This window comes from Ictalurus furcatus, chromosome 1 (assembly GCF_023375685.1).
Source record: "Ictalurus furcatus strain D&B chromosome 1, Billie_1.0, whole genome shotgun sequence".
Lineage (NCBI taxonomy): Eukaryota > Metazoa > Chordata > Actinopteri > Siluriformes > Ictaluridae > Ictalurus > Ictalurus furcatus.
This window is the reverse complement of record NC_071255.1, coordinates 17,227,148-17,252,689: the sequence shown is the minus strand read 5'-3', so window position 1 is coordinate 17,252,689 and position 25,542 is coordinate 17,227,148. Positions and strand designations below refer to the sequence as shown.

Genomic DNA, 25,542 nt, shown 5'->3' with positions numbered 1-25,542 from the left:
AATGCTTGGCTAAATGAAGATAACTGCATTATAGGTATTCTAATTATGTCACGTGCATGCAAACAGAGTGCCATAAAAGCCTATTATATTAACATTTAACACAAGTTAAATCACTGAAATTAAAAAAATATATTTTTTTAAATAAAGCACTTAAATGCTCATTTCTAATGAGTTTTGGGAACAGAATGTACTAATTAGTGTGGTTGTAAGAGGGTATTTCAGTGACAGAAGATTGAAGATACTCAGACTGCGGAGGGGAGATTAGAAAGACTCGGGTGCACAGTCAGAGAGATGGACTATAATATAACTAAAACAAAAACTATTACATACCATAAGCTGCATAATATACTTTATTTAATAAAGGACCTTTTCCAGAATCACGACAGAAAATGAAAACACACAGTCTCCAACTCGTAGCTCCAACACATAGCTCCATCTCAGCAACAGTGGGAGTCCTCATACGATGGCACCCCCGTCCCAAACATCCAACACAGTGTGACCTGAACTAGCTGGCTAACTGGTAGCTATCCATACAACTTACATGCTCGTCCTCCTCAGTCTTTTCTAATCCTATGACCTGCTATTCATCCTCCTCTGTCCTCTTCCTCTTAAAATATTGTAGGATGCTCATCTCCCTGTGAACATTTTGCCTAATGTTACCATTACATCGTTTATGGACACATAGTAATGGCACATACACACAATTTGTGTCCTAGCTCGCTTGCAAACTTATGCATATTTGACAGTTTCATATGCTAAATAATTATTTTGACAACAAAACTGTCGATCAAAACCAGCAAACAATCAGCAATTTCATGGGCTGAAAGATCTATGATATCCTACCTCAAATACAAAGTGGTAAATCTTTCATCTATACGTTAGTGTGCTCAAGAGTGTATGAATGCTGTGTCGTGACCGCCCTCACCTCATGACACAAGGTTTTTTTTTTTCCCCATGGATGGTCACAGAATATTCAAGTCATCTCCACCTCTCTGAAAATCCATACCAGGTTTTGGTTGTTACCTTGCAGTGACAGATACTTTGCTCTTGTCAAGCTTGACAACAGGACCTAAACTTGAGCCCTAGACCTAGCTACTCGACTCTGACCCCTGAGTTTATTATAAAATTTGAAATTAGGAAAAAATAGGGGGGACAAAACCTAGATTTTTAAATGTGAGAGTGACATGTATAATGGCTCCTATGCCCATGAGTTAAATACAATCATTACAGCTACCAGTATAGGTCAAATTAGTTATGCTTCAACAAATGCGTACACACATGTACCCTACTGATTGTCATGTGCATTATTATAATAATAATAATAATTATTATTATTGTTGTTGTTGTTGTTATTATTATTGTTGTTGTTTTTGTTATTATTGTTGTTGTTGTTGTTGTTGTTATTATTATTATTATTATTATTATTATTATTATTATTATTATTATTATTATCAGCATTATCTGCATTATCATTATTCTTTCTTCCACCAGGTTTAAAGCAATGCTCAGTACGAAAGCAAAAGGTATGAACTCCTATTTTATGGACATATGTAAAGGAACATTATATGCAACAAATTCAGAATGTACCAAATTTTATTGTCAATATTCATTAGAAGAAATTGTATTTTGTTATATATATATATATATATATATATATATATATATATATATATATATATATATGTATATGTGTATATATATGTATATATATATATATATATATATATATATATATATATATATATATATATATATATATATATATATATATTTCCTCTAATGAATACTGATAATTTATGCATCAATATGTTGGTGTTCATTTGTGTGATTCTTCCATTAATGGTTACAGGAGGACAGTAAAGCCATATCTTCTGAAATAAACAAGCCGATCAAACAGCTCCATGCCCAGGAGATACACACACAAACACCTAGCACTACTAACACAGACTTTCCCACTCCTCAGCCAGACAGCAGACAGCAGCCTCTACCAGCTTCTGGAAATCTAGGTAGGTTATTTGCACCATCTTGAATCTTTTACAATTCAGACAAGTGCCCCAAAGATATTTTACATGGTTAAATGCATACACATTCTTTTTTTATTCAGAAGATATTTGGGTTTGAGATCAAAAGATGAATATGAGATGACAGATCAGAATTCCAGCTTTAATTTCCTCATATTTACATCTAGATGGGTTAAGCTAATGAACATTTGATTTTGACCTTTGTTGAGTTGGCAGTGTGTTTTGGGTCATTGTCTTGCTGCATGATGAAGTTCCTCCCAATTAGATTGGATGCATTTCTCTGTAAATTAGCAGACAATGTTTTTGTAGACTTCTGAAATAATTCTGCTGCTACCATCATGAGTTACATCATCAATAAACCTTAGTGAGCCCATTCCAGAAGTATTCATGCAAGCCCAAGCTATGACACTACCACCACTGTGCTTTATTGATGAGCCTGTACAGTATGTTTTGGATCATGAGCAGACTCTTTTTTTCTCCCCACTTTGGCCTTTCCATCACTTTAGTAGACATTGATCTTAGTTCCAGAACTTTTGTGGCTCATCTTTGTATTTCTTTGTAAATTCCAATCTGGCTTTCCACAGCTTACTGCTCATGAGTGGCTTCATCTTGTGGTATAGCCTCTATATTTCTGCTCTTGAAGTCTTCTTCGAACAGTAGATTGTGATATCTTCACTCCTGCCCAGTGGAGGTTGTTGGTGATGTCATTGACTTTTGTTTTTGGGTTTTCTTCACAGCTCTCTCAATGTTTCTGTCATCACCTGTTATTGATTTCCATGAGCTGACCTGTTCCATGTCTGGTTGTTAGTACATCAGTGGTTTCTTCCTTTTTCAAGACATTCCAAATTGTTGTATTGGCTATTCCCAATGCTTGTGCTATGGCTTGGATTAATTTTCCCTCTTTTCAGCTTCAAAATGCGTTTGCTTTTCTCCCATAAAAAAGCTCTCCCACAGCTCTCTTGTCTTCATGTGGGTTTATCCTTTTTAACAACAAATGCAGTCTTCACAGGTGAAGCCCAGGGCTCAAATGAAGAGTAGACATTCAGGGCTATTAATATTGTGTAAACAATCAATTAAAAAGGGTACACCTGGGTTACAAGAAACACCCGTCAGTCAAATGTTCCAATATTTTTGAACACTTGAACATTTGGTGAGTTCACACCAAAGGTGCCATGTTCTAAGTTTTTTAACACACCTAGATGTAAATATCAGGAAACGAAAGCTGAAATTCTGATTTATCATATTCATCTTTTGATCTCAAACCGAAATGTCTTCAGTGTATAGCAAAAACAATAGAACTGGCCTTGACATTCCAATACTTTTGGATGGAACTGTAATGTACAATGAGAATATATGTTATGCCAAGATAATAAACAAAGTTGTAATAGACAAGGATCTAAATCAAGATTTATTTCCTCTTTTTCATCCATCAAATTTCAGCGATAAAGTAAATCCTATATTGGTTAAAATACACCTTTAATTGTTTATGGTTATGTTATTCATTCTAGTGTTAAACACAAAGGTAACACCTTCAACCACATTTTCAGTCATGAACTATATACTAATCAGTCATGTAGTGTGCATTAAAGAAAGATCTTATAATGTGCCTTTATGTTTAATAAGGACTCGGAATATAAGTCGAAAATACAGAGACTGCTATTTGGTTGGAGAGAATAATGGACACTTGGATATAATTTTGGACGTTTGGAGAGAATGTTGAATTTTTGGAGAGAATATTGAGTGTTTACACATTCTAAAATCAATTTATTGAGCTAATTCTTGAGGAAAAATACATTGATCATTATGAAAGTTGAGCCTTTTTAGACTATATGTACAATCTGCCTCTTTCAGGTCCTCTCCACATATATGGTGCAGGTACAGTGTTTGTCAGTTTGCTGAACCAATTTGGACTGAATGGAGGAGACAAGGATGAAGAGGATCACCGAGAGCAGCCTTTAAACAATAATGAGATGCACAGTCCTCCTTCTCCTACAATCCCTCTATCCAAGGAAGAAAAGAACAGAGACATCAGTTTCATCTCTTTCCCCTCTCAGGAGCAAGGGAAGGAGTGTCACATGTCAAAAGAAGAAGGACTGTGATGGATATATAATCTTTAGTCCTTTTGGTTTGCTGTGCGATGATTGTTTATGGCGCCTCACAACTTGTGAGCCCTGGGTTTTGGTTTGCCTGAAGCCTGAGTCTTCTTCCTGGTTGAGATGTGAGCTCTTTTGTGGAAAAAATTACTATACCATCTAACTCTAACCTGGATATCTTGACCTGGCTCATGTGTGGATTTGACTATGAAAGCATGCTTAGCTGTGTGTGCGTATGTGGTGGGACGTCAATGAAGATGAATGGAAATCTCCAAAAGGCCTGGATAAAAACATCTGGATGCAATGCATATATATATACTTAATGTCAGTTTTTAAGTGTTTCAGCTTATTAGAAATATATGGATTTAGGGACTGCATTCAAAATTAGAAAGAATTTGCACATGATTTTTTTTATCCTAAGTTATTATACGTTATTTTTTTCTGTAAACCTCTGTAAATCTGTATAATTAAAGAAATACAATTGTGCCATAAATTTTAATTTTATGCCGTTCCTCCTTGTTTTTTATTATTTATTTATTTATTTATTTTTTACATGGGAACTGAAGGTTTTTACTTAAAACCAAAGGCAAGACCAATATCTGTCACCTATGCTTTATAAGCACCTGAACTCATGGACCACATATAGAAACTGCTAAAACCTCAGACACTGGCTTCACAGATTCACCACAAAAATGACTTCGGTAAGCCTTTTATTCCCTCCATATTTTATTAAACTTAAGCATTCTTCATTATTACACATCAGCTGCTCTAAGTACTGTATGCAATATTATATGCATTCATAAGAAGAAATCAAGATGCTATTTTTCATTTCACACAGTAGCAATGAAACAGAAATAGATTTACACAATTTATACAAAGTACAAATTTTGAAATGCACAATTTAGATTGCATTTATAATTTTAGCATTTTCCCCAAAAACAAACAAACAATCAAACAAACAAAAACCCCACAAACAAAATTCTCAGTATAAAATATGGATAACTTGTGGTGCTCGGAATCAAACAATATAGTATAGTACACGTACACACGGCATCTCTACACAGCTAGTTAGCAGGGACCAGGGATAATAGCGTTACAGTTTTTATTGTGCAATTTTACAATGGGTAACATTCTAGAAAACCTAATTGACAATGATTTGGCTACTACTAAACTACTGAACACTTTTGTATAAATTTTCTGAACTGGTGTATATTGAGAGCATCATGGATTCTATTACTAAAAAACAATCCTTTATTATTTTAAATAGTGGTTTCATATTTATTTTAAATAGTTCAACCTTTTTACCTTTCTAGGGCAGCAGTTTCTTAGTACAAGGAAATATAATAAATTTAATATGTTAAGCCATTGCTGAGATATTGCTTCACTTCCTGTTTTCAGTAGCCCTGCCAAGTTGCAAATTAACTAATTAATTAAGTTTGTTTGCTAACATTCGATCATATTGCTAAACACATGTGCTATGTTTGTTGTCAATACATGAAAGCGTTCCTGAGTAATGGACTCACTTCCAGTTTGGTGACCTTCTGTCAAATTTGTTGTACTTTATGGATGGACCAAAAGTTTGTGATGATTCTACAAAAATGGTAGACAAAAAATCCCTCAAATTAGCCCATCAAACAGAAATACTTCCTGTTTGTTACATCAAGAACGTTCGACACCGCCAAGGCAATCAATAGAAAGAAGAATCATGATTTGATGTTAAAGTTGAGGTTATGAGCAGTTTTACTAATTTGTGAAATATAGCACCCCTTAGAGGTAAATTTAGACAAAATTTCTTGGAGTCCATTAGGTCCTAGTCCTTCATTCATGTGCAACTTTTGAATACTGAAATACACAGAGATTAAAAAAAACAAAAGAACAACATACAACTACAATATTATGCCTACAATTTGCTTGGCCCCTAAATACATTTTTTGCTATTTTAAAGATGGCCACAAGGTGTTTAATTTGCCTACCAAGATTGTACTCAACTTCCTTTGCTTGGGCCAACTACTAACAATCACACATATATCTAGTGAATCTATGATCTAGTGAATCAACTATCTATATAAACAATAATAAACCATAAAAATCATACAAACTATAGACAGTATGCCTTCCAAAAAAAATAAAAAGGAAAACAAAGTCTGAGCTTTTCACCTTTGTTTATATGATTGCATTTTTTGAAAGCAATCCATTAGCACAAACAAATGAATACAGCTATTTAAAAAAAAATTTGTTCATCTTCAATAACCGTAAATCCAGAACCTATTGTGGGAACACTGGGAGTGAGGCAGGAATACACCCTAGATGGTACTCCAGTTCATTGCATTCATTTTTTTGGGAGGTTGGAGGAGAATTGAGAAAATTGAGGAAAGACAAATGGACATGAGGAGAATCCACACAAACAGTAACCCGAACTCCTTTTTCCACCTCCTTTTTTAAAATGTGATATTGATTTAGAACTATGGCCCTGTTTCATTGGCGCATTAAGTAGTTGAATTGTGCTATACAGTGGACATAAGTGGTGTTGTTCCTTTCCTTTCTCTCTCAGTATCCCATTAGTTTAGGTGCAGGATGAGTGTGTCTGTTGCTCCTCTCTTCATGAGCCATTTCACTTCACTTCACATCTCTTCATGTTACAGTTCATAGTCAATCCACACTCTTATGTGCCTTTTCCTGCCTCGGTCTCGCCGCTTCCCTCTGTCTCTCTCAGACTTCTTCTTCCCACTCCTTATGTCCACACACCTCCTGGACTGGCATCGGCACTTCCTCATCCTCTGTGCACTGACTAGATTCGGCTGAAGTTTTCTTGGATCCCCCAAAAGAACCTAGAAATCAATTAGGCAGTTGCTAAAATAATGCAAACAATGCAAACAACCAAGTAAAATAACATCTTTTTTCTTATTATGAAAAGTTTTAAATATTGTGTCATTTGAATTAAAGGTGAGTGTTACTGACCAGCTGAAGCCAACATGATCCATCCACATGGAGGTGTGTGTCTGCTGATGAGAATGAAACAGGTAAGCAGAATGCACACACAACACAGACTCAGAGTGATCCACACAGTGTCTGTGAGAGATCAAACAACAGTGAGTGGGAGAAGAAAGAGAAAGAGAGAAAGAGAGAAAGAATAAGTCAACATCGTAAACTTTGATATGTTTTTGTCTATATACAGGTATATGATAAGAAAGCTGCTATGGACATTGTGCTGGCAACTGAAAGCCAGTATATGTAATGTGCATGCTGATGGGCTTAACTCTGTGTGTATTTATAGGTCTTGTGAGTAAGAATACCTATCACATAGATGTGTTTACTGTAAGTGATGCTCACCTTGGGAGGCTGTTGTTTCTTTTATGACATTAGTAATTACTTTTGAGGTTGTTGTTGTTGTTGTTGGTGTTGATGGTGGTGCCGTTGTTGTTGTTGTTGTTGTCGTAGTTGGGATTTTCACACAGTCTGTGCAGGGTTTACCGTTGCATTTATATCCACTCTCACAGTCACACACTGCATCAGAGATACTAGAGCAGTTCTTCTTATACACCATGTCTACAGTCAAAGCAGCATATAGCACACATTAGTAACTGACCTTACTCCAAAGATCACTAATAAAGTAGACTACAAATCCAAAAAATGTCTAGACATTTGCTTTAATCCAAGGTAGTAACTAGCTGTTGCTTTGGGAGAACAAAAAAACCTAGCCTAAAGCAGATTGATAATATTTCTGAAATGCAGAATGCCCAGACGTACAGAGCTCAGGCTGAATTAAAAACTATTTACATGATATATGCTCATTAGGCTGAACTGACAGAAAACTGTTAGACTGTTTCTGTAGTGTGTCACCTATGATGCCTGTGGATCATAATTTACAGACCAGAGGTGTATAAGTGAAAATTGTAGAACTTTTATGAATATTTATTCCTTTAAACAGAGAGGAAAATCAATCTATAAGTACAGCTAGAGCTTATAAAATATTTGATTCTTTTTTAAACTTTGATATTTGATACTACATGCCACACACACACACACACACACACACACACACACACACACACACACACACACACATTACTAATAAACTATTATAAAGCATTTTTAACTAATGTAAACATTTTTGTTTAGTCATGCCATATTAAACTGACAGGACTGTCTATTTCGCTTCAGCTAAGCTGTTTGTCCAAAAACTGTTAGCTGAAATAGTTTGTTTGATTTTAAGTCAATGATCTTTATGCCTATATGACTCAATGTTTTCAGTCTGAGCCTGAGACCCCCCCATTACTACCAGAAGAAACCCACCCAACTGAATTAGGGGAAATCCCTCTCTTCATGTTCCTGTCATTTCAGTATTGAAGCATTTCAGACTTTTCATATGATTAATTTGATATTTCAGAGAAATGACAAGTCTTTTGCTCTATTGCTGACATGAAGCACCAATATGCCACTGAACCACTCTTCTCCTGTAACTGATATACACTGGCTGGAATACACACTGAATGGGATGCTAGTACATCACAGGACACCACACCCACTTATTCATGCATGCCATAATGATAAATCTCATAGAGACTTACGTTCTTTGGTGCATTGAGAGCACCTTTTGCATTCTAGTTCCTTATTGTATTCATCCATGTATAAGTCACGACGACACTTTGTACATGACGTCTCAGAAGATTTCGTACATCTCTTCACCATGTGTTGACCTACACATCCAGACAAAGGTCATGCCTTCATAATTCAGATGATTGTAACAGGTTACGTCAGACAACCGCAGATTCTGATGTTGCTAGTGTGACATATTAGTAATGATGTGTCAATAAAGGTATGTATCAGTAAGTATGGCAGTTACAGTTAGCAGACCAAGTCATCATTTTCAAGAATGCCTTGTGTCATAGACAACGAACATTTAAGACTGAATTCAAAATGTATGAGACATTACTTATTACTTGCTGAATGTACTATTTTGGTGATTAGTTACATGTTGTTAATTTACTATTTATATAATATTAATAAAAAATATATTAGTAATCAGTCCAAATATTAACATTTCTCTATTATCATCATCTGTAAATATAATGTTTATTTTTAAAGATGTCTTTACTGGAAATATATTTGCGTTTTTACGTCTATAACTAATTCCAGGTTCTTATTATTTGCATTTTTAAAATGCAATTCATTTCTCTTTACTCTATGATGCTGTCATAAGTCGAGTACAAATGTTGCAAACATCAGAGATGTCATTACAGATTAGATAGATCATCTGCTTATTAGATATAATCATCATCCTAATTACTAACATGTAACTTCGACAGAAAAAGATCTGAACTAACTGTATAGAATAAAAAAAGACTACTGACATCCCTTCTTATCTATTTCATGTGAAACAGTCTGTTTTTGTTTTACCTGATTCACATTTCTTGCAGCATCGTACATTATTATCGTCTTTATATTGCCACTTAGTGTCACACTCCTGTGGATGCACATGGCAGAGGAAGTGTGTCAAAAGAAGGAAACACCACAAGATCAGCATCTGGTTGAATGAAAATCACAGGTATGGGTACATGAACAAGAAACAATCAATTTAAATGAAACATTTTATGTAAATATGTGACAAAAATCTAAATATCATCCATATGTACTATTACAAGTCATATAATTCTATACTAAAGTTGGTTTTAAATAGTTAACTGATTCAAAAACTATATAAGCCCAAAGATGCTGGAACTTAAGATCTAGTATTAATACTGTACATTTGAGCTTGTCTTAAACTAAAACTGTATTTATCACAAAAAGAGAAATATATAAAGACAAAGCAAATGTATCCAACAATCTGATCTAGACGACCAACACATTAAAACATATCTATTTAAAAGGGAGGATATTTAGAGATATAGATGTTTTCCAAGATAACTTTGCTCATTTTAACTTGAATTAAAGAAACAAATACAGTTACAGCACATACAGTTACAGTACATATAGTTACAGCACATATAGTAGTAAATATATCTAGTAGAAATATAGTAATAAACCTCCTATTGTAGTTCGGTAATAAACTAGTCAATGCAGTACCTTACCATCAGAGAGTAAAAGATGAGTGAGATATGAGCAAGTAGGACCCCCAGAAGCTTCTGAACTTGAAGCTGTAAGAAGCTGCCTGTTAATCCTTGTCATAAATGTCAAGACATGACTCATATAAAAACCCAACAGACCTGAGACCACCAGTGTAAATGCAACAGCCTTTTAACCTGCTTTCCTCCTTCACTATTTCCACCAACATTTATTTTTGACAGTTTTATCTTTATGATTCCAAAACAATCACCCCCTTAAATTAAATTCTCTCTCTCTCTCTCTCTCTCTCTCTCTCTCTCTCTCTCTCTCTCTCTCTCTTTTTAAGTAATTTTGTGGGTCATGACCTTCTACATACTGTAAGCTGCTCAGTCCATTGATGTCAGATCTGCTGCCGCCTGAGAGTCACATGAGGTGTATGTTTCACTCTTCTGTTCTTTTCTCACTGCATAGTAAACTTAGAACACAGCATTATCGCAGGCTCTTTGAGGGTTGCCTGTTTGTAGTTCGCAGAATTCACGCCACAAAGTGTGAAAAAGACCCCCCCCAATTACGGTCTCTGTGACAAATTACATCATATCTGAACCAAAGCTAGACTGAATCAGCTTTCTTATTTTCTCTCATTCTTTCTCTCATTCTCTCTATCTCTCTCTATCTCTCTCTCTTTCTCTCTCACACACACACACACCTTGTGAGGACTTGTCATAAGACATAATTATTACAGCCACTAATTAATGCTATGCCCACACCTGTCTTTAACTCTAATCTTAACCTCCGTAACCAAAAGGAAACCTTTTTGTTCTTTTATTTTTTTTAAAAAATAAAAGTTGCAGTTTTTATAAAAGAAAATCAAAACAACAACAAAAAAAGGAACAAAGCAATTTTCTTCATGAGGACCAGCCAAGTGTCTCCACAAGGTCAAAAACAGTCAGATATTCATATCCTTGTGTGGACATTTGAGCTTCACCAAGGTATAAAAACTCCTCCCCCACACACAGTTGCTTAGTCATGTTTTGGTGCATTAATTCGGATTAAGCTTTTTTCCCATGTTGAAATATTTAGAATGTTAAGTGTTTAATATGCCTCGACCATGTGTACATCCTTACACTACAGTATTACTGGATAAAAGGGCTTCGGAAGGAGGTTTGGATGGAAGGTGTAAGACTGGTGGGGGTATTGATGCCTCTGATTACTGCTATGTGAAGGTTGTTCGCTTCTGGGCAATTTTCAATTGTTTAGAACTTTAACATTTGCACTTTTCATTTTTGAACAACACAGTGTGTTCAGTAGCTTAAAGTAGAGCATATAAAGCTATCAGTAATCAGATATACAAGGTAAAATTCTTTTGCCTCATGTTTTCAATTATCTTCTCGTCATGTACAAATCTCATTTTATCAATGTAAAAACAATCAGTGCAAATATATAAAACATAGCAGAATTGCCTTCCTTTGGAATCACAGCCCATATGGGAAGATAATGCATAATAAAATTAACATTACAATAGAAAGCATTAGAGAAGAGTTCCTCATTTGAACAAGAACATTTAACAGTTAAACACCTTTTAGACCCCATGCCTACATAACAGATTTTGAGAAATAAATTGCATTCATGTATAGTTCAAAAGCAATCTGACTTTTATTTTCAAACGTATATGACGCATGAGAATACCTCATTAGCCTCTAATATGCTATGAATCTAAACTAAAGTAGCAGTTTGAAATCTTGTTCCACTTGCATGGATATTAGAAATATTTATTTGTACTCAACCTGTTTAAAATATTATTTAATATAAACTCCTGTACTTGTAGCCTTTAAATGCATGCCTTTGGCTGCTGGCAATCCATGACCTCACCCCATCCACATCTATAGTTACGCATGATGTAAAACAATTTGTGATACCTGGTAGATAAAAAAATAACTGGCAAACGGCAAAATAACTATGTACAGTCAGTTGTGAACAACATTCTGGAGTGTGTAGTTCATTGTGTTTAAGCCAGTGTGTGACAAAATATGTGCATACACATAGAACAGTATTCTTTCAGTCATAGCACAATAGGTGTTAGATAAGTGGCAAAGTATAACACAATATTTAATGAGTTTTTGTTGTCAATTAAACATTTTAATTTGGGAAGAAACCAGAGAACCCAGAGGAGACATGGGGAGAACATGCAAAACTCCACACAGACGGTAAGCTGAATTCAGGATCAAACTGGGGACCCTGGAGCTGTGAGGTGACTACTAAGTTTTTTTTTATTTAAAAAACCTAAAACATTAAATTACAAATATTCTGCCTAACTTATCATCAAACACAAATTCAAAATGACTACCCACTCACATAATGTATGTACAATACAGAAAAATCCACTCGCTCCAGTAATGATTGAGTTCTGTACAGCAAAGAACAGACTGTGTTCCACTATACACACACACACTACAAACTACACCTATCTTTTTTTTTGCTCTAACCCACTACTTGGCACAGTCACAGAGAACAGACAGGAAGTGGAAAAATTTGTCAGGATGTGACCTTTTTTTTGTTCAGAAAGTTGTTTCATCATATACCTATGAGCTCATATACACAGAAGGAGCAGCTATAAAACAGCTGTAAAATATCATACAGAATTATGAAAAGAAACAAATGAGTGGTTATTATTAGTTTAGCATATTGCAAGCTGCATGCCACCATCATCACATTTGGACAAACCATAATTATATATTGTATTTAAGATCATGAAAAGCTTACATTTAATCTAGTGTATCCAAACTGTTACTGTTACAGTATGTAATCCAAAGTTAGTAACTGTTAGGATTTGTGACTCTTTGGGTTACGATTCTTAAGAAGAGAGAAAGTATACAAAAAGACGGCGCCCTCGCCCCGCTACACACTTCCCACACCAAGGCCTTGGTAGAGTTGCCAAATGACACACAGACACAGATTCAAACGGCAAGATCTCCTGTTTATTCAAAGAAAGGCAGCGCATATATCATGCTTGACACACAACAGCGACAATGGGTTAACTAGGTAGAAGGGCATATTTGCATTTAACAGGAAGCACATCAAAGTAAGAGAGAAACAACTCCATATATGGTATTCAGGAAGCCATAGTATGTTATTTGGGAAGGTATGTAAATGCATAGAAATGGTATTCGGGGAGACAAAGGAATGCACATATGGTGCGGAGCTTTATCTGTCTGTACCTGGTTGGGAAGGCTTACAGAGGAACAAAGAGGAAAAGGTGTTAACACAGGAACAGAGTGGGAAAAGCATTCACAGTAAGGCCCTGTTTACACTTGTGCGTTTTCGTTTTAAAATGCATGACTTTTCCTACAGTTACTCCTGTCGTCTACACTACTACGGCGTTTTCAACCCTCGAAAACAGAGACTTTTGGAAACGCCGAAGACCCCGTTTTTAATTTGAAAATTCTGTACTCGCTTCAGAGTAAACAGACCAAAACGAAGACATTTGAAGACGAAGGCATGGCTTCGCCCACATTCGCCCCTGATTGGCTCTTCTGGATCACTGCGTATCCTTCCGTGATTCGTCAAGCCCCTACCATATGACCATAACGCTACCTTGATCGTATACACAACAACAGAGACTGAACCACAAGCTTTGCTGGCTTTGTTGTCATTCTTAGCAGCCATTCTGCGGTTAAATTCTGTATTTTATAATACTGCAGCTGCCTACATGTGCAAAAGGCAAGCTATGATTAGAGCAATCGGCAACAAATCTCATTTCAAGCGTAAGCCCTACATGGACCGCCGGTTTGGACTAACAACCAACTTCCTGTTTACACTTGTATGCGCATGCCCAGTGTGCATAAATGGTCATGTGACGGTTGTGTAGTGTGGACGGAGATCGTTTCTGAAACACAGCGGAACCGCCAGTGTGGACGAGGATCGTTTTCATTTTAAAATGCTGTTTTAAACAGGTGTAAACAGGGCCTAAATTTATCAGTTTGTCATTGATGTTTGTCATTGCACAATAAAGAAGTGGAATTCAACCATTGCCCAGTTCACTCTGGTGCTATCTGACAACATTATGAATGCACATTAAAATAACCTGATACTTGCTTTTTATTATTAAATAATAATTGTTTGGCATAACAGTTCCAGCACAGCTTAGTGGTGCAGAAGGTAGCATTGCTGAGTTACAGCTCCAGGGTCTCTGATTTGAGCCTGAGATTGAGTTACTCCATGTTGGAATTTTTGTGCATTTTCTCTCTCTCTCTGTCTTGGCTTCCTCTGGGATCTCCAGTTTCCTCCAAAAACCATGCCTGTGCGTAAACTGGATTCTCTCAATTGTCCCTCATGTGACTGAGTGTGTGGATTTGTGTGCAATACACCTTACGAAAGACTGATGTTTCATCCAGAGTGCATTCCCACCTCTTGCCCATTGGTCCCGGGATAGGGTCCAGATCCACCGCAACCCTGACCCGTATAAAGTGATTTCTAAAGGTGAATGAATAAATGAATTAATGACAGTTATACAAAGAAGTCATTAAACTACGAACATGCTACATACACATTACCAGGTTGAAGTGACACAAATCTGATTTTCTGCCTTAATCTGATTTTTTCAGGAATATGTGGACACAAAAAGTCCAATCTTTTCCAATTACACCTGAGCCACTTTCAAATGTGGTCTTAGATCAGATACATATGTGACACATACACAGAGGTTTGTTGACAGTGGAGTGGCAGGACATGTTCCAGGGTGGGTTTATTCTGGCACACCCGTTTAGTTCTGCTTTCATAGGTAGTCATGCATGCACTTTAACTGATACCATTTTTTCTGTTCTCGTTCCCTGGAATGAAAACAAACATACAAACAAATAAACAAAAAACAGTGTATGCCAAATCCTCACCAATTCTTTAGTGTATAAACTCACTTTATTTTGGGTAATTGATCTGATCTGATCCTTTTCCTCTCCAGGCCAAAGAGGAAAAAGCCAAAGAACGTCCAAGCTATTATCAGTGTCAGGTCCAAAAGCCAGCGTCTGTCATAGAATGGGGGTGTGTCAGTGCCCATGGTATGGGTAACTTGCACATCTGTGAGGGCATCATTAATACAGAAAAATATGCACACATTTTGGAGCAACATATGCTGCCATCCAGAGCAGGACAACACCAAACCACATTCTGCACGGATTACAAGCGCATGGTTGCATAAGTAGGGAGTGCGGGTGCTAGTATGGCCTGTCTGCAGTCCTGACTTGTCTCTGATTGAGAATGTGTGGTGCATTATGAAGTGCAAAATAAGGAAATGAAGGCCCCGTACAGTTGCACAGCTGAAGAAATGCATAATGGATGAATGGGGGAAATTCCGCTTGCTAAATTTAACTAACTGGTGTCTTCAGCGCCCAAACTCTTAATAAGTGTTATTAAAAGAAAAGGTGATGTTACACAGTAGTAAACAGTCAACTGTCCCAACTTTTTTGGATTGTGTTGCAGTCATCAGATTTGAAATAAGTGTATATGTTCAAAAATAAATGAAGTTCACAAAGTAAAACATCAAGTAATGTGTTTTCAATATAGTACAGGGTGAATTGAATTTTCAAATGACTCTTTTTTTTTTGCATTTTCCATACTGTCACAACTTTTTTCGGAATTGGGGTTGTAGAAGGACCAAACCAACTAGTGTGGGAAAACAATTTCCCCAAGAAAATGTGCGCATGTGTTTGTTTTAGGGGACAGATGTATTAAGGGATACATCTGATCTGAGCAAATATATGGTGCAAGAATTTGTGCAAAGAAGCGTGTAATTTGAACTTAAGCCGGGTTTACACTGTACGATTTTGGCCACGATTTGCTTGTATGGGACAAATTTTGAGGATCCTAAAAGATTTCTATAAGCCTAGGCCAAACTCTGTAGTCTTTGATCGCTAGTTTGACATGTTCCCCGACAGCCAATTAATGGCTGTTGTGATAAAATTTTTCCTCCGATTAAATTCTGGCAGTGTCAGAAGATTTTATGCACAGTCCTATAGTGTGGCTTCTCCTACTCCATACGAGTCTTCTTGCGTGCGTCCATTTTTCGTGTCTTGACGGTCATACAGTCTAACATTAATGACAACAGTGTGACATGTCTTACAGCAGGGATCATGTTCATACACTCTGACAAGCAACAGTTGCAAAGGACTACTAAAAATTGCACACTGTGCACCTGCCAAAAAGACACAGAAATGCCTTGAACTTTTACCGTCATCCAGATTCTTTAAATAAGCAAACTGGCATGACTCCACACTTTCCAGTCAGTACGTTTGCATGGACAACAATAATCCAATATTAACCCGATTAAGACAATACTCTGATTAAGAAACTACCATGTAAACAGCAATTTTTTTTTTACCTTAATCCGATTAAAATCATACTCGAAGTAAACACAAATCGAATTAAGACATGTGGAGTATTCCTATTTTAGTCACATTTTGGAAGTGCATTACAGATATGTACACACCTTTATCACACTATTAACATCGTGTGAGAGTTTTCACCGCATTTTGCGACAGGACACGTACACACATGGCAGCGCTCAACCGTTTGAAGGCAAACAAGAGAGCACGGCTGCATCTACTATATAGTAGGAGAAATACATGTATATAGTAGGTGAAGTACATGTACTTCAGTTACTATATAGTAGGTACAGTAAGTATGTGGTTTCGGATGCAGCCCCTGGCTTCAAGCAGTCGTCTGTTTGCACATATAGCATGACAAATAATTAACTGAACTTGAAGTTTCGTAAAATTAAAAAGAAAACACCCAAAACTGTATATGGTACCATAACAAAGACCAACTGTATGATGATACGTGAAATTCTGGAGGGAACGTCGGATGGCGTGGCGTGGGAACGTAATGACGTGTGCCGTTAATCGATCTATGTTCTATAACATGTAAAACCTGAACATGAGAGGAATATTAGAAAAGCAACTCATGTAAACACCTTAATCACAATATTGTCTTATTCAGAATAAGGTCAATAATTAGATTACTGCTGTCCATGTAAACGTAGTCAGCGTTTCATGGCCTGCATTTGCATAACGGACCATGGTAGACGCTTGCATTTTATGATGCAATAACATTTGCCTGTCACATGTTGAAATGTTCAGCTGTACAGCATCAAGAATTGTACTTTTTTTTAGTTGTTTAAAACGTTAAGCAAGTAAGAAAGTTTAATCAGTCTTTTTTTCCCCCTCAATCTGCTCCCTTGAGTCATTCTCCACTGAAATGTTTTTATCATTAAAAACCAGTGTTTTATGAAGTGTGGAGTTGCACAATCCTCCAAAAAAAAGAGAAAAACCACTCGAGAACACTACTCCAGTATTAAGACATACTTTAGGAGAAGTAAGTGGCTCATATTTCACTGTGCTCATTGGTTGAATCCTCACAGTAGAAGCAGAAAGTGGAGCCTGAGAGGAGAGGCGCGTGCACGTGACGCAGTTTCTCGGTAAAGCCAGCCTTCCTGTTTCTCCGCCGAAGAAATGGACTGACTCGAGTCTACGTCGTTTTTTTCTTTCTTTGTTTCTTTTTACATTAACAATTGCCAATCTCCAAAACCCATGACCACGGCAGAGCGTTTTGTGTTGTGGGATCCGGCTGAAAGCAGGTGAACCTGAAGTCTTCTGTGTTCTGTAAGTTGGACTCAGCCGCAGCGACGGAAACTTCTAGATCAGTATCACTAACCGTGGGCGGCGGAGTGATATAGAAAGTAAAAAAGTGGAAAAAAACAGACGAGATTTTATATTATTCGCGACTTGGTTATAACGTCAGAGACATAGATGTAGCCAGAAAAAATATAGATACTAGCGGGGTTTGTGACAGTTGGTTAAATCAGCTTTTTTTCTCTTTCTTTTCTTTGAAGAGACGCATATTGATAGAGCTACTGTAATGTCCCATTTCCTCGAAACTGTTCAGTCTCATAGGCCTTCAGGAGAAAAAGGAAGTTGCCTCGACTTTGATCAGTTTGTCACTGCTGCCATTTCCATATACGAATACATTTGTTTTAAGTGAAATCACGAACAGTTCGTTTTAATCGATTGATAACGAGGTGTTTTTTTTATGACAGTTTCCTCTTCTTGTTGTTTCTTCTGCTCAGAGTTGTAATGGAGTGAAACTAAGTACCAAATTCCAAAATGGAAAGCAGGCACCACACGGGGAAATGGAAAAAGATATGTGCGCCATGCATTTTGTTTCTGCTGGTAAGAAGTGCCTTAACACTGACACTAAGGCATGGTGAAGAACATATTGTTTTTGTGTCGTTTAAAGATTCTTTTCAAACACATTTCTGTCATTCATGCAACACCGGTGGTGTTCATAACTCATCTCTTGCTTTGTTTACACCAGACTGTTTTAAGGCAGTGTGATGCTACAGAAGGGCACAAGAACTTTAACAACACGGGGTCATGTTTAGAGAACGAGTACCTGCATGGTGAATTCTGCTGTGATAAATGTCCACCAGGTAACACAAGCCCCAAATGTCTGTAAATGTCTTCACTGTGGTTTGTCAGTAGGATGGGCTCAGGTCTTATCGTAATGAGAAGAAAAAAAATACATACGAAATTGCTTTAACTTACAAGGTAAATGTGACCAAGAAACATACTACTGTACGATGCTTGAAGATACTTTCATTATACATGATACAAGTCACAGTACTTTGTTCGTTTGTTAATGATGAAAGCTGTGATGCATTCAGAAAATTTGACATTGGTGTAATTTCTCACAATGACTATATCCTATTTAAATGAATTTATCACACCTATTTCTCTCTTTACAGGATTTAAACTAACACAGAAGTGCCCAGGACCGGGCCTGAGGTCAGGGTGTGTGAAATGCAGCCCCGAATCATATCAAGACAACATGAACCATTTCCAAAACTGCTTCTCATGCCGTACATGCGACCCAGCGTGTAATTGCATTTTCATCCATATCTTTATTGTTCTGTTTGTTCAGCCATGCTTTAAAAAAAGGGGACTCTAACTTTTTATTCCTTTTTTTCTTACTCTATTCTGACAGCTAATGAAATTGAGCTATCACGATGCACACATACGCAAGATAGAAAATGTGGCTGTATGCAAGGATTCTACCAAGAAGTATTAGATGATATTACAATGTCATGCGTACCCTGTCGAAAGTGTGGAACTGGTGAAATGGAGATCAGATCATGTAAGTTTTCCCCTCTCTCTCTCTCTCTCTCTCTCTCTCTCTCTCTCTTAAAGTGTATAATATTTGATGGCTGCCATTTATTGTAATCAGTTGGAATGATAATCCTATGTTTTAATCAGGTAATGGGCAGATGAACACAGAGTGTGAATGCAAATATAACCATTATCGTGTGGCTAAAAGAATCTGTGCACAATGCACAAAGTAAGTATTATTATTGTACTATAAGGCATTTGGATTGATCATGTAGTAATGTAGTAATACTATTAAGCATATGTGATTGCTCCGCAGTCTTCAGGATCAACTGAATCTTGAAGCCACAAATGCTCATTTTGTGTTGGAACAGCTGCAGGGTTTATTTCCAGGCATGCAAATGCATATTCATACTATATTAACATTACTAATTAAAGGAGTCAGTGATTATTAACTCAGAACACTTTTTTAAAAATATGTATATTTGTGAAATATTCTGGCAGCTGTCAGAGAAAAAAAACAACAACAAATCTGGTCTATGTAGTGCCTCAAACTCATGTAAATATGAATAAAACAAATGATGTGGACCACCAATTCCAACCACAATCACAATCCTTTTGACTTCAGTTCAAAAAGTAATTTAGGTGTTCTAGCCTAGGCATGTATTTTGGGTGTTTGGAGGGAACAGTGAATGGAGGTAGTGTATTTGTTTGAGTTTCAAAACATATAGCTTTACCTAATGTCAATTCAAACCATTCACTGTATTGTTAATTCCAGTAAAAGTAGAATATGCCCAGATATGAACAGGAGACTAATGTATGTTGTATGTATGTCTATACAGATTTAATCGTTGTAGACTAAACTCTACTAGCATATTTTAAAACGTATTGTATTGTCATATCAGAATTGCAGTAAATTAAGATTTTCAGCTTGTAAAACGCAAAATGTAAAATGTTTTGTCAAGCCTGTAATTATCTTTTGCACGCTATAAATTTTATGGAAAGCTCAGATTTACAGTGTGAGAATTTACATAAAAAAATGAGAGCAGCTTTGGCAGTTAAAGGTAGTAAGGAGTGTTATGTCAACATTAATGCTCTATGTATCTCTGAGATGTATCTACTTCTTTCATGGGTGTATGAATAATAACAATATGGGAACAGTGAAATGTGTCCTAACAGTGGGAAATGTGATTAAAACACATTTTCTAGATTTGTTTCTGTCCTAAGACTTTAATTGAACTTTAACTGAGCAGACAGACCAGTTTGTTTGTCAATTTTGGCATCTGTATTACATTATCATTATGGTTTTCACCATTATGCCATGCTGTGATTTACATTTCAATCAAATTATAGTGCTGAAGCATCAGATAGGAAAGCTAAAGAACCAAAAACTGTAGAAAAGATAAAATGACAGTGATGTATAGCATGAGTACTGGTTCTGAAAAATATTTGGTGCTCTTTTCCAGCTGCAGTTCTAAGTGTAGTGACCTGTGCACACATGGTGTCAAGACTACGCCCCCTAGCCATCCTACATCAGGTCTGATACTGAACACTTGACCTGGTCTCTTCTCAAATGCTGAAGTGTATATGTGTGTATTAGAGAGGGGAAGGGTGAAATTCTAATCTTATTTTGTAATGTGTACTTACAATATAGTATAAAATCATGCTATTAACTCAGCGATATACATGGGAAATGTTTCAATTTATTGTGTTAATTCAAAGCAGACCATGACTCAGAGTCTTAAAGGCAATTCGGATTTCAAACGAAAATGAATAATCAGGGAACTTCCCTAGAAAATTCAACCTGTCACGAAACGTGCTTAATGCCTTACCTGCTGAGTCATTATTTGAATTGATGATAAAGCTGTATCTCCCCTAAGATGACTTGTGTCTGAATATTACAGAGTAATTATCTTTTATAATTAACTTTTTTTTTTTTAAATGTCACTAATATGGTTATGATTTCATTTCTAGGTTATCCTTTACAGACAATCGTCGTTCTTGTGTGGGTGTGTCTGTGTTTGGTAATTGGTTTGCCTTGCATAGTTAGCTTGTATAAAGGAGTTAAACACTGGAAGAAGCGGAAGCAAAATCAGTACAGTCAGTCATCCGAGTCACATGACCCAGAGAAGCAAGAGGTAAGTAAGGTAGTGTAGTGTAAATGCTTGTGGGATTGTAATGTTGCCTATTGTGATATTGATGCATATGATCTGTTTTATTTTTGGTGCCCACAGAAAGAAACACATAAATGCGTACAAAGCAAAGATGTTGTAAGCAGGCTGTTACCAGTTCAGCCAGACCCTGTGCTTCCTGATTGCATTCCCAGAGAGATCAAAAGTATGTGTGTGTTTGTGTGTTATTTCCTGCCTGCAGTATGATTAACATTAGTTAACATTTTTGTAGCTTCTGTGTGTTTTTTTTTTAAATTACACTCACACTTTGCCTCTCTTTCTTATTCAATTTCTCCTCATTGTAGCTCATGAGTTTGTTTACTTAGTGCTGGAAATTGTCCCGGTCACTCGCTTTAAGGAGCTGGTGCGTCGTCTGAACGTCTCTGAGCAGGACATTGGCAGGGCAGAGAGAGATAACCGAGCGTTTGCTGATGCCCAGTACCAGATGCTGATGGTTTGGGTTGACAGTGGCACTAGAGGAGGGAAAAGCATCCTGCCACACTCACTATTTCAGGAATGTGTGGACAGACTGAAGGATATGAATTTGACTGCTTGTGCAGAAAGCATAGAGGACAAGTATGCCTGAACTCTCACATGTAGCACATGCACAAAACCACATACTTACCTTATAATTATATCAAGTATGGATACACTGTAATTAAGAAATTCTCAGAAATTTCAGTCTATTGTGTGCAAACTATTATAGCAGTGATGCACAGACTCTTGTAGTCTTTTTAAATAGCATTATGGTTGTACTGCAGAGTTGCTAAGGTGAGATAATGTTAATGTTTTAATGTGGATGCTGTAAACCTCTTATGGGCTGCTCAGTTTAGCAAAATATTTGTTTATGACAGTGTAATCAATAGTGCATTACAAATTGGACATATTTAAAAGAAACAGAAACCATTCCCTATTTTAATTCATTTTAATATTCTTATCTGAGCAACTCTGCAGAGTACAGAACCACACTAAATGTATATGGGCATTTTGCATATATGTTGTTAGGTGACATTAAGCCCCTCAAGTGGTCTTTGTATTCTTAATGGTTCTAGATATCTAAAGGGGTTCCACATAGAACGTTTTCTGAAAGGGAAACCCTCTGTTTAACAGTTCTACACTATTTTAAACCTTTATGGTTTTCATAGGGGGACAAACAAAAGATAACTTTAAGGTGTCAGATGGAACCTCTTGTTAGCACGTGTGCGTTAATGTAACTGTGGTAACAGTATGTTCATTTCTTTCATTATGCTTAGGAACATGAAAAAGTAACCACACCCAGTAACCACAGCTATTTTCTAATACCTGGTTTTATACAATTTGTGTTAATCATTTCCTTTATTTTTATGACTACGCTTGCATTTAAAATTATATTTTGTTTTGTCAACAAATGAATTCCTAAGAATAGCTTTAGGTTGTTTAGGCTTTATATGTTTTCTTTTCAGTTCTATTATTAGCTATGTTAGGTCTGTTTTCAAGGGCACAACTTCTGCATTAAGAAATCAGTTTGTTTCTCTTTCAGCTACTGCTTTGATTACAAAATTCACACATAAAGAAATAGATTGACAAAAGATCAATTGTCATGCTTTGGCAAATGTAATCAAATGTGGCAGGGTTCACAATTTTGGTTTAAAATGCAGCTTGTGCTGCTTTGTAAACTTTAATTTGTTTTCATGTGAAAGATATTTCAGCACTAACATAAAGTGGGGCAGGGGCTATTCTCAAAGTTAGAAACCTTTTATATTTTATTACATTTTATTATAAGAGGTTTATACTAAACACCAATTAATGGCCTTTAAGCAATTCTGCGATTGCCATGGTCTCAGACAGTTCATTCATTCATCTTCAGTAACTGTTTATCCTGGTCAGTACTATGGCCAACCACTTTAAATGTATATATTTTTGTCTTCACGGTGCTGAACAGAAATACATTTGTATTTATTTATTTTTTATATTGTATGTTGTTATTATTATGAGACAAACGTTTTTCCCCTTTTCCCCATATTCAGTTATTTCAAAAATATTTCTGGGATGTCATATCTCCTATCTGGCAACGGTAAAAGAAAGGCTTCACACATTTGCTTGTTATGTCTCAGAAGAAGCCCCCTCTGCACTCCCTGTAACTATACAGGTCCCAACAGTACCTATTGTTGGTTACTTAATTCCTGGGGACCATAATCTTCCAGGATTGTACATGGAGACTCAACAGAGACATAACATCTAGCTCAGGCAATGTTAGGCCAGTGCTATTCCTCCATAATTAATACAATGCTTCCCTCTACTATACCAATGCAGACAAGGCCAGACTATGACATGTCATCAGATCAGCAGATATGACAATCACCTGTAAACTTGACATTCTTCCCGACCTGCATGACTACGGGACCAGAAAGAACAGGCTAAATCACTGCTGACACTTTTCAAAGTAGCAAGCCTATTTTCCAAGTCTTTACTTTAACGGCTTGTATTCAGTTCACTGTGCCAGTGTTTCACATGTGAAGGTGAGGTAATTAATCTAAATTGTCAAATGGATCTACTTGGGATTCCCAGTCATGGCATAGCACAAAGTTGATTTAAAATACTACCACTTATATGCTCAGAAAGTGTAGAGTCTTGTGTTTACTCTTCATTTCTAAGTTTAATGACTGGCATGTTGTCTCTCAGCATTCCACATTGGGCACATTAGCCCTTTTCTAATTGGTCTTATACTTTTATACTTTCCTGCTTGCTTCTACCATTCTGTCATTGATAGTTAGCATGCAATGTTGTATGGGTTTAACTGAAACAGATATAATGTGTGAATATGCAATTTGAATGCTGATTAGACCAAGAACCACTTAGTCTTGTTTCCTGTTATATTTTTATTCCATGCCTGTTTGCACATAATATTGTCATATCGAGTGTGTGTTGGAGAGAAATGCTGATGCTTGATCCTGATAAACTTCAACTGCTGTGATTCATCTCTCACCTGTTGATCCATCAAATTCATCTTGATGCTCTACTTTTTGGAGAGTTCTGTATTTGTAACTGTTCCTTCTGCTGTTGTGGATGACCCCTTGTGGATCGTACCTTGCAATAATAAAGACTGCCCTGTGTTTATCCAAGGGCTCTTATTCACAACATTGCCGTACAGAACATCCTTTAACACGCTTGTATTCTGCATGTACAATAACCACCCATTTGATTTTGGAACACCTGTGCACCTGCTCACTAATGCAATTATCCATCTAACCAATTATGTGGCAGCACCATTATGCATAAAATCATGCTCAGATAAAACATCAGAATGTGGAAAATGTGATCTCAGTGACGGTGGTTCTTGGTGCCAGACAGGCTGGTTTGAGTATTTCAGAAACTGCTGATCTTCTGGGATTTTCACACAAAACTGTCTCTAGAACTATACAGAATAGTGCGAAAAACAAAAAAATATCAGTGAGCAGCAGTTCCACGACCAAAAATGCCTTGTTGATGAGAGAGATCAAAGGAGAATGGCCAGACTGGTTTAAGCTGACATAAAGTCTACGGTAAATCATTTAATTAATTTTTAAAATCCATGGCATGCATAAAACAGGTGAATGGGCTGCAACAACAGAAGACACATTTTCTCAGCCAGGAACAGGAATCTGAGGCTATATTGGGCACAGAGTCACCAAAACTGGACATTTGAAGAGTGGAAAAATGCTACCTGGTCTTAGTCCAATCTTCAACTCTTCTGAGACTCTAGAGACTTTTTTTGCATGAAAATCCTAGGAGATAACTAGTTTCTGAAATACTCAAACCAGCCAGTCTGCTACCAACAATCATGTTGATACTTCATGTGAACATCAGATGAAGCTCTTGACCTGCATCTGAATAATTTTTTTGCAGATGTACAGGTGTTCCTATTAATGTATATTGTACTGATTTATAATCATATTATAAACATCCAGTGTCACCCAGAAAAGGTTGGGTTCCCTTTTGAGTTTGCTTCCTCTTAAGGTTTCGTCCTCATGTCATCTTAGGGAGTTTTTTCTTGCTACTGTTAACACCGGCTTGCTCAGTAGGGATTAAAATTTACATCTGGCTTTCT

General features: G+C 36.6%; 3 protein-coding genes across 6 annotated transcripts in view; 2 read left to right on the top strand and 1 right to left on the bottom strand.

Moving 5' to 3' along the window:
• The window catches only part of si:dkey-260g12.1 (tumor necrosis factor receptor superfamily member 3), an 8,238-nt gene extending 3,613 nt beyond the window's left edge, over positions 1-4,625 (top strand). Inside the window, exons 7-9 of the mRNA XM_053630050.1 lie at positions 1,492-1,523; positions 1,850-2,006; positions 3,873-4,625. Of these exons, the coding sequence (XP_053486025.1) occupies positions 1,492-1,523; positions 1,850-2,006; positions 3,873-4,120 (437 nt within the window). The 3' untranslated portion in view covers positions 4,121-4,625. The remainder of the gene's footprint in view (positions 1-1,491; positions 1,524-1,849; positions 2,007-3,872) is intronic.
• Positions 4,626-5,248: 623 nt separating this feature from the next.
• On the bottom strand, positions 5,249-10,928 carry cd27 (CD27 molecule). Of its 3 annotated transcripts, XM_053630052.1 has the most exons (7): positions 10,522-10,928; positions 10,183-10,248; positions 9,512-9,638; positions 8,683-8,811; positions 7,445-7,660; positions 7,073-7,113; positions 5,249-6,942 (listed from the first exon to the last, which is right to left on the bottom strand). In XM_053630052.1, exons 2-7 carry the CDS (start codon positions 10,183-10,185, stop codon positions 6,751-6,753), a joined length of 708 nt encoding a protein of 235 aa, XP_053486027.1. In that variant the 5' UTR covers positions 10,186-10,248; positions 10,522-10,928; the 3' UTR covers positions 5,249-6,750. The 3 variants fall into 3 exon arrangements, with proteins under 3 accessions (XP_053486027.1, XP_053486031.1, XP_053486036.1); XM_053630056.1 differs by having other exon boundaries at positions 7,073-7,183; positions 10,183-10,928; XM_053630061.1 differs by lacking the exons at positions 10,183-10,248; positions 10,522-10,928 and having other exon boundaries at positions 9,512-9,743.
• A 6,672-nt stretch (positions 10,929-17,600) lies between these two features.
• On the top strand, positions 17,601-24,593 carry tnfrsf1a (tumor necrosis factor receptor superfamily, member 1a). Of its 2 annotated transcripts, none has more exons than XM_053630015.1 (10): positions 17,601-17,780; positions 18,270-18,372; positions 18,518-18,632; positions 18,948-19,079; positions 19,187-19,336; positions 19,456-19,537; positions 20,772-20,842; positions 21,280-21,443; positions 21,540-21,642; positions 21,782-24,593. In XM_053630015.1, exons 2-10 carry the CDS (start codon positions 18,307-18,309, stop codon positions 22,060-22,062), a joined length of 1,164 nt encoding a protein of 387 aa, XP_053485990.1. In that variant the 5' UTR covers positions 17,601-17,780; positions 18,270-18,306; the 3' UTR covers positions 22,063-24,593. The 2 variants fall into 2 exon arrangements, with proteins under 2 accessions (XP_053485990.1, XP_053485982.1); XM_053630007.1 differs by having other exon boundaries at positions 17,602-17,805.
• Positions 24,594-25,542: the final 949 nt, after the last annotated feature.